This window comes from Mustela nivalis, assembly GCF_964662115.1.
Source record: "Mustela nivalis genome assembly, chromosome: 11".
In the NCBI taxonomy this organism is placed as follows: Eukaryota; Metazoa; Chordata; class Mammalia; order Carnivora; family Mustelidae; genus Mustela; species Mustela nivalis.
In genome coordinates this window covers 102,492,995-102,502,497 of record NC_139030.1, presented here as the reverse complement: position 1 = coordinate 102,502,497, position 9,503 = coordinate 102,492,995, and the positions used below count along the sequence as shown (strand labels likewise).

The following is a 9,503-nucleotide window of genomic DNA, read 5'->3' as shown; positions in this document are numbered from 1 at the left end:
GGCAGCGGCGGACGCGCGAGCGTGGCGGGTCGGGGAGCGAGACTGGGGGCTAAAAGGCCTCTGCGTGAGCGGCGTGCTGGGGGGCGGCACGGGGCCGACTCACCAGAGGTGGCAGTAGCACCTCTGGCAGCTTTACTCACCGGTCTCTCTCCCCGGATGCTGCGCTGCTGGTTTCCCGCCGGCTTTCATTCGACACAGCACAGACGGGGCCTGGGGTGAAAAGTCATAAAAATGGCGCTGGCCGTGCGTCTTTTGCCCCGCTTTCTGCTCTCTCCGCCTCTGTCCGGCGGGGCCGCTCGACCCCTGATTCCCGGTGTAGCCGAGGGGAGGCCGCGGTTGGCCGGACTCTGCTGCTTCTGCCGCCGCCGCCTCGGCTCCGGAGCGGCCCCATTTCCTCGCGTCACTTGGGCGTCGGCGCTGCTCGCTCGCGGCCCTCCGCGGCCCCTGCTCAGCCCCCCGGGACCCCGCGCCGCCCTCTCGGTCTTCCCTGCCTACCCTCGGCGCCGCTACAGCGCGGAGGAGCAGCCCCAGCCGCGCCAGAAAACCAAGATGATCATTCTGGGCTTCTCCAACCCCATCAACTGGGTTCGGACTCGAATTTACGCCTTCCTAATCTGGGCCTATTTCGACCAAGAGTTCAGCATCGCAGAATTCTCTGAGGGAGCGAAGCAGGTTTGTTTCTTGACTTGGGGTTGACCCGTTAGCCTCTCGGGCATTCGGCTGTTACCACGCAGGAGGTCTTGAGCGAAGAGTTTTCCTCCCTGGGTCCCGGGTCTTCCCACGTGGGTAGTGACCCAGGCACCGAGCCCCTTGGCTGCTTCTGGACTTGTATTAAGCTTCAGCCTGTTTGCATGGTCGCCGACGGGGAGGGGTTCGGACGAGACACCGGGGTCAAGTCCCCCAGTTTCTTTTTCCGCTCCGCAGGTTCTGAATCGGATAGAAATGGATTCGACTCCAACCATTTTCTGCCACTTGAAAGCTTCATGGCTTTGTCTTTTCTGAATGTGATTCTCTGCAGAATTAAGACAGTGCCTGGCACACAGTAGACACTACACAAATTGTTGAATGAATGAATGAGTAGATAAGATTGTCTCGAAGAGTAAACCAGATAATTTCCTATTGCAATAATGTAATTTTGGTAGAAAAACGAAACTTCGGGCTAGCTGTTTGGTGGAGCTTCCTTGCCCCTCTCCCTACCCTGCAACCCCTCCCTATCATCCTCTTTAAAGAGTAACCTAGAGCGAAGCAATTTTACCCTTTCCAAGAATTTGCTGAGGCAACCTGGTCGCTGATGAGCGCACAGCGCCCTGCGCACCGAGTTTAAGCCCTGTCTGTTCTGTTTCTTTTCGAGTGACTGGTAATATCCTGTCTGACCCTTGTCACACAGTGGTCACTTTGGGCCCTAAGATTGCTCATGGATTTTGTGTGCACATGCATTTTTCTAGAATGAAAGTGCATCTATAAATTTCTTTTGAATCCCTTTGAGGGTTTGTCATTCCCAAGCATTTCAGAACCGGTGATAGAAGTCATGGCTTGTTTCCCAGTTCCTACTGCCATATACCTTACACTTACGCAATTAGTGGGATCATTTTCCAATACTGATACATTTGTTCCTAATTTATTTCAGATTATTTCTGTAAACTACAGCCATTTATATTTATTTGTGTGACCCATCGATCATAAATCATTTCCAACTTTACATAATCCGTGTTGATATTAACTCCTGGTTCCTGCTTCCCTGAGTCAACTCTTGCCTGCTTTATGTGTTTGTAAAAAAATTAAAAAGCAAACACAAAGCTGGACTTACAGCATTATAAGAGGTAAACCTCTGCTCATATCAGTTCTCAAAATCTTTTGTTCATGCAGAGGTCAAGTGGCATGATTTTACTCTCCTCTGCAGTGCTCACTGATGATACGTGAGTTTGTCTGCCTCATAACATTGTATAACTGTACCAGCTCATTGATATCAGTAAGGAATGAAATCCTCTCCCCAGACTCTGGGGAGGATGCATGGAACACACTTTAGCCACTCTCTCATCCTGTTTCCCCTGTTAGCTATTTTAGCCCTCCTTGCTATGAAGTATCTCCACCCCCTAATCAGCCAGTCTGTAAACAGTTTTTGCCTCATCTAAGTTAGTTTTTATGCATTCAACCACTGTTATTTTCAAAAGCAATATTGGGTCATCCATGGCAAATCAATTCCCTTAAACCACTGGTTACTTAACATTCCTTTTGTATCAAGCAAATCACTTCTTCAACACCTATGATTTAAAACGACATGGCAAAAAAAACCTCCCTCCTAGATCTTAGTGCAACTGTATCTTTTTTTTTTTTTTTTTTTACATGGGTTACATACATACATACATAATTCTAGGGCTTGGGAATAATTTGGTACAAAAACATTAGCTAGTTCATCTCCTCTCATGGGCTCCACTTGCCCTTTCTCCTTAAGCTAACCTCCCAGCAATAAAATCTTACCTTGGTTTATGAAATCAAGTGATCATTAGATCATTTTCATTCAGGTTTTTTTTTTTTTTTTTTTTTTTTAAATCAGAGAACATGAAAACAAAAAGGCATTTTAAGGTTCATGATTCTAGTCTAACTCTTCTTTGCCAATGATAAAACAGTGGCTCAAGGATGCATTTTAAGCACTGTGCTGTGACCCAGTCTACAAGCAGTCACTAGAATTTGAGATGGTTAAGTACAATCTAGTCAAGTTTTGATTCATTACATGAGCCAAGGGAATAGGTGGTCCAATGCTAAGCTTTATTAGCGACATAGACCCTGCTTTTCATTAATATGTACACATAACAGGGTGTACTCACTGGGTGGCTCACTGGGTTAAAGCCTCTGCCTTTGGCTCAGGTCACAATCCTAGCGTGCTGGGATCAAGTCCCACATTGGGCGCTCTGCTCAGCAGGGAGCCTGCTTCCTCCTTTCTCTCTCTGCCTGCCTCTCTGCTTACTTGTGATCTCTGTCAAATAAATAAAATCTTAAAAAAAATTGCATATAACATGATATCTTCCCTAATACTGCCATTAAACCATGTTAGTCATATACTGTATGTTTTCTTATATATCTTGTTTGTAAGTTTTTAGCCTTTTCTATGAAAAAGAGGGCTATTTCCTAGAAGTCTCTCCAGGTTAGACACTCCTGTGTCATCAAGGCCTGCCTCCTCAGGGCATAATTCTACAGCAGTTCTGACGCTCACTCCCTGAAATTAATGCCCACAAGTTAGGGCTCAGTCCCAGATGGCTGCCTCCATTTCGGGCGCTAATCACAAGTCAGGGCTCCAATGGACTGGCCAGTGCACCTTACTTGGTATTTCCAGTTTTTTTTTCAAAAGGATACAGTTCAGGAACAGCCAAATAGAAGAGATGCATAGGGCGAGGGATGTGGGAAGGGTGTGGAGCTTCCGTGACAGCAGGCACCTCATTAGCCTAAACTCAGCTAGGGTTGAAAGGGGCTTGTTTTAGGAGCTCTGTGCCAGAAATCAGAACAAAGAACAAACTTCTATTTTCTTCTGTCACAGTATAGTACTACTGATGTGTGCATATGATCTTCCCTGTTACTGCCATCGAACCACATTAATCATACCGTGTTTATTTTCCTGTATGGTGCTTGCCTGTTTTAGAGGGCTATTTCCTAGAAGCCTCTTTGGGTTAGACAATCCTGTATTATCAAAGCCTTCTCAGAGCAGCCTCCTAATGGTTCATTATTATCTTATCAGATAATTTGCTCAGGTGGGATCTTTGGCCCCACAAATATCACACCTTGGCCACAAATGAGAATATAATGGTTGGGTTTCCCCGTGATCACTGTGGTCTTCGTTTCTTCTTACCTAAATACCACCATCTTCCTCACATGAAGGCTTAATATATGTAGTGTCTCAGAACCCTCAGGGCAAGGGGTCCTTGAATCTGTTTGGATATATGCATTTTCTCAAAATTCAAGTCTCTCATTGTCTGCTTTGCTGGTATAACAAAATACCACAATCTGGCTTACTTAAACCAAAGAACTTTATTTTCTCACCATTTTGGAGGAAAGAAGTCCAAGACCCAGGTATTGGCAGGTTTGGTTTCTTCTGAGGCCTCTGCCTGCCTTGCAGATAAATGGCTGTCTTCTGTGTCCTCATGTGGTTTTTTTCCCCCCTCTGTGTGGGTGTCAGAATTTCTTCTTATAAAGTCAGATTGGATTAAGGCCCATCCTCATCTTAATCATCTTTTCAAAGACCCTGTCTCCAAATATAGACCTCTTCTGAGATGGGAGTTCAGACTGCTGCATAGGAATTTGGGGGAAACTGTTAATCCCGTAACATCTCATCCCACACACCTGCTTGTCCTGCTAGTTCTGCAGATTTCATCTTGGATGTTCCTTCCTTTCAGAGGCCCTCCCTGGTCCTTCCACATTGGCTCAAGTGGCTTTTCTGCTCAGGTCATTCTGTTCCTACCCCTGTCATAGTTCTTGAACTTGTCAGTTTACTTGTCTCCCTTCTCAAGCAACCTGAAAGCTCCTTGAAGACAGGTGGAGTCTTTTAACCGTTTCAGTCTCACTGCTGAGAATATGGAGTAGTGCGGTTGGTTCCCCCTACTTTACAGTGGCATCTCGTACTTCAGAGTTGGCATCCACTTAGACTGTAAACTCGTTCGTTATCTTTCCTCCCACTTTCCCAAACCTACCTTACCAATCTTTTTTTTTTTAAAGATTTTATTTATTAGACATAGAGAGGTCGCAACTAGGCCGAGAGGCAGGCAGAGAGAGAGGCGGAAGCAGGCTCCCTGCTGAGCAGAGAGCCCTAGTCAGACCTTCATCCCAGGACTCTGAGATCATGACCTGAGCCGAAAGCAGAGGCTTAACCCACTGAGCCACCCAGGTGGCCTGCCTTACCAATCTTAATGAGGGTCAGATTGCAACCCAAATCTCCAGACTCCCAGTACAATCTAGATTGCCCGGCTTCTCAAATTCTTTGTGTTCATAGTTAAGGGGGGGAGGTTGTCACGTCATAGTCATTACAGTAATAACAGTGATTACTTCATTATTATTTTATAAAGGAAAGCTATGGGAGGATTTGTGTTGAGAGCTCATGTGTACGCACACACTGTCTTTCCCCTGGTCCTAAGAGTGGAGACGTAATTGGCAGTGAGCTCACTACTGTATATGTGGGAAGGTCCTATGAGAAGAGAAAAGCCAACCAACTTTGAAGGACTCATGCCTGACAATGATATCATAATATTTAACATTGTTTATCACCTTTATCATAAAACAGTCTTTGTGATACTAAGCTATTTAAGTATGAGCATTGTACATTGTATGGTATTTTGCATGGTGTTTTGAAATAACGATTATCAACCTCTCCCCACTTTTTTTTTTTTAAGGCTTTTGCTCATGTGTCCAAGTTACTGTCACAGTGTAAATTTGATCTGTTGGAAGAACTTGTGGCCAAAGAGGTGAAGTATACTTTTAATTTTCCTTTAAAAATAAATGTATCATTCTCCTGCAATAGAATAATACATGTGTTACCTTTATTTATGCTTAAAAGTAGTATGTGTGCCATCAGCCGAAGTAGAATCCCTGTATCTTTATTTTTCGGTGCTTTGGGTCATATAAATGCATAGAATGATGTGCTATTTAAGGAATAAGTAAGTAAATGTGATGTTTTTCAGTTGTCTTTATACTGAATGTTCTGTTAGGAATTACCTATTGAACAATTTGATGCCTTTCAACCTTGCTTTTGAATATGAGGAAATACAGTAGTAAATTTAAAAATAGGCATAGAAAAATTCATTCCATAAGGAACTCATCTGCTTTTTGAAAGGCTTTTGAAAATTCAGCGGGTGAACTATGATTTGCTTTTTCCATACTTAGGTGCTCCATGTATTGAAGGAAAAGGTCAGTTCACTACCTGACAACCATAAAAATGCCCTTGCTGCTGACATAGATGAAATTGTATACACATCAACAGGAGACATCTCCATTTACTACGACGAGAAAGGTAATGCTAGAGAGTAGTCAGTTTAAATTTATGATAAATAATGGCCCAGGAAAGCTAATCTAGTGGGTAATCATGAAATAGTGGGGATTTTGTTGGTTCAAGCAGACTTCAGGAAAAATAATATATTCATTCTTTCAAGACCAGCTCTGGGAAAGTTAAGATATGGTAATAACTTAAACCCTTCTATCTAGGACCTTCCTCTACTACTATTCATTCAGGAGAGATGGTATCATCACCTAAGTTGATGAAAATTGTTTAAGGCTGCTCAAATAGAAAATACTTGGGGTTTCAGATTTCCTAACTTGAAGGAAACAATTCAGCATTACCTTTTAAATATATGTTAAATATATTTTGAATATATGTTAAATAGAAGGAGTAAAAGAAAAAGTTGATAATACCAGTTAATGACTTTTTTGAAAGTAAGACTGGCTGTGCGACTCCCACATTGGATTTGTTTGGAGACAATGAAAAGGTTAAAAGGAACTTTAGTAGTTATTTCGTTCTTCTCCTTGGCCAATGCATCCATTTTCCCTATAGCATTCTTAAAAAATGTATTGACTTCATTTATTTCTTCTAAAATATTTGCTCATAAATGAATGTATTATGTGCCAGGCACACAGGAAATCTAGCTTTTGCTTACATACTTTGCAAGGCAGTTCTGATATAGGACTCTTTAATGGTTGAACATTTTTCATACACATGTTAATTTAAAACATTTCTATAGATACGTTTAGTGATAAATATTTTCTTCTCCCCTAATATTTCAAATTGCATCTCAGCATCATGGTCACAACCTGATTTTAGCATACTACATTATTGTAATCATTAGGCACACAGAAAGTGAATTAGGGTACATAGTACATGCTCAGGAAATCCCAACTGTTATTTCTGAGATGCAGAGAAGAAGGCAAATACATCATCAACGTTAAGAGAATGTTTTAAAAATAGAAAGTCACCTATGTTACTATCAGACTAGACTAAGTATGAAATGTGATCTGTAACAACTGTGTAGCTATTGCCAACTTCTAATTTCATTTTGGATATATGGATGATAGATTTTTGTGATTTGTATTTGTATGTGTGTATGTGTGTGTTTTTTCTCTAAGGAAGGAAGTTTGTTAACATCCTGATGTGCTTTTGGTATCTAACCAGTGCCAACATCCCCAGTGAAACTTTAAGTGGAGCCAGTGTGTTCCAGGTTAAGTTGGGGGATCAGAACGTGGAAACTAAACAGCTTCTTAGTGCAAGCTATGAGTAAGTCTAATCTCATTTCATTGTTTCCTTTCTCTAGAAAATGGAAGGTAGTATGAAGGAAGTATGAAGGTATGAAATCTAAAGGGAGCTTTAGGAAGAAAAGGATTGACATTTGACAAGTTATTTAAGAAGAGAGAAAGTCATAAAGACATACTGGACATGAAACAGAAGTGTTGAGAAGTTAGAAAGAGGTAATATTGCTGAATTTAATTAAAGGATGTTTGAACTGTCTATTGCTGTGTTATAAACCACTCCCAAACTCAGTCACTTCAAGCAGCAGTATATTTTGTCTGCTGTTTTCCTGCTTAGGAGTTTTGGGAAGGCTCAGCTCTGGGTCTTTCTTTGTGGCGGGGCTGGAGGATTCATTTCCATAGTGGCTTTGTCACTCACACGTGGATTCCCTTGGTGCTCCTTGACTTTTCCACATAACGTCTCATTCTCCAAGGCCTCTCTTCGTGGCTTGGGTTTGTGGCGATCTCAGGCTATTCACATGTTTGATGTGGTCATTGGCTAGACCAGGTAAAAGACTGTGCCCAGGATGGGAACATTTTCACCCTAGTCTGCCTGTCAAAGCAGTCCTAGGACCTGCACATTTGAAAGGGCAGGAGAGACTCCACCTCTTTATGGGGCAAAGCAGGGTCACATTGCAGAAGAACATGTGTGATGGGGCATATGGTTATAACCATCCTTGGAAAATACAATCTGCCACAGTTGGCACATGGACCATCTACTCTCTAGACATTTATTAATCATTTCCTGTTTACCAGGTACTCTGGTAGGGGTTCACGTATAAAATTGAAGTGTTCCTACGTATAAAGAGGTACTGTATAGTAGGTTAGCAACTTACTTAAATACACTATCATGTATTTTTCTGCTAATAAAATTTGGAACAGTGAACCAGGTCAAGCAAGTCCATGGAAACACAATTTAATATTCATTTAAAAGAAGATACTATCATGTTGCCAAAACTATGTAAACTTGATTTAAAAATAACAAATCCCAAAAATGACCTAAGAAAGAAAATATATTCTGTTTCACTAAGGTAAAAGGTAGTCTGACTTTTTCACTTTTCTTGAAAGGACTGCTTTTTTTCTTTTTTCTTTTCTTTTTTCTTTTTTTTTTTTTTTGAATTTTGTTTTATTTATTACTATACAAAATCTGAATCATCTCCTTTTAAAGACATCATATATAATTAAAGAACGATATAACCAATACCTCTGCTTCTTCTGATTTTCCCTATTAAGACCACAGACAGTTCATAAACACTGTTATTTCCAAGACTGATCTAATGTATATAAACCAAATTCCACTAAAGTACCCTTTCCATTATGGTGGTCCAATTTATTTTTCTTCATATTAGGCATTTGTGATAGCTATTATTTAATAGCAGAATAATAAGGATATTAATAATAATAATTGCTATTATTATTACTATATAATAATAATTATATAAGGATAATTACATCCTTCTGCTAAAGTTGGCAGTTCTTGGACTGTCTATTAGTTGATTAAGATACTCATTTTAGGGGCACCTGGGTGGCTCAGTTAATTGTGGTCGATTCTTGATCTCAGCTCAGTTCTTGATCTCAGAGTCGTGAGTTCAAACCCTACACTGGGCTCTGTACTGGGTGTGGAGCCTACCTCAAAAAAAAAAGAAAAGAAAAGAAAAACAAAACTCATTTTAGTGGAGAATATGGTAATTTTGTGAGGATTTTTTTGTGTGTGTGATTGAATTGGTAAATTAAACTTGTTTTGTTTTGATGTTTATTTATGATTAACCATTAGCTATTGCTAAAAACTGTCTCTAATGTACACTTGCAAATTATATAGTTACCCAAGAAATACTTGGACTAATGTTAAGATTCATATTATTTGTAATTTTTTCCCCTAGATTTCAGAGGGAGTTTACACAAGGAGTAAAGCCTGACTGGACCATTGCACGGATTGAACACTCAAAGTTACTAGAATGATCTTTCTTGGAAAAACCAGCTTACTGGACTTCTGGCAATTACTATGAAAAATTAAGGAAAGAAATTTTGGACGAGTTGATCTTCACTTAGTCAAGACTGTGGCTCACTTTTGTATTATTTTGAAATATTTCTTGTAGTATATCGGCATGATACAATAGAGCATTTTCCACAGATGCCACGTTCTATAAAAGAGATCAAAGTAAAAAACGTATAACAGCCCATTGTTGGTGTCATATTCCATATCATTTCTAATGTTACTTGTACACAAACTAATTTTATAGGCATAA

At 40.7% G+C, this 9,503-nt stretch overlaps 1 protein-coding gene across 2 annotated transcripts; it reads left to right on the top strand.

Moving 5' to 3' along the window:
- The first annotated feature begins 8 nt into the window (after positions 1–8).
- MAIP1 (matrix AAA peptidase interacting protein 1) lies at positions 9–9,437 on the top strand. 2 transcript variants are annotated; one of them, XM_082688974.1, is made up of 5 exons: positions 9–672; positions 5,376–5,447; positions 5,866–5,992; positions 7,099–7,246; positions 9,138–9,437. In XM_082688974.1, exons 1-5 carry the CDS (start codon positions 232–234, stop codon positions 9,214–9,216), a joined length of 867 nt encoding a protein of 288 aa, XP_082545100.1. In that variant the 5' UTR covers positions 9–231; the 3' UTR covers positions 9,217–9,437. The 2 variants fall into 2 exon arrangements, 1 of the variants encoding a protein (XP_082545100.1); XR_014300140.1 differs by lacking the exon at positions 7,099–7,246 and adding an exon at positions 7,284–7,437 and having other exon boundaries at positions 10–672.
- The last annotated feature ends 66 nt before the right edge of the window (positions 9,438–9,503 follow it).

Excerpts from the sequence above, each read along its gene's own strand:
- MAIP1 (XM_082688974.1), top strand. The coding sequence starts at position 232 with ATGGCGCTGGCCGTGCGTCTTTTGCCCCGCTTTCTGCTCTCTCCGCCT. Across the intron at positions 673-5,375 it reads TCTCTGAGGGAGCGAAGCAG|GCTTTTGCTCATGTGTCCAA; the intron begins GTTTGTTTCTTG and ends TTTTTTTTTAAG. Across the intron at positions 5,448-5,865 it reads AAGAACTTGTGGCCAAAGAG|GTGCTCCATGTATTGAAGGA; the intron begins GTGAAGTATACT and ends TTCCATACTTAG.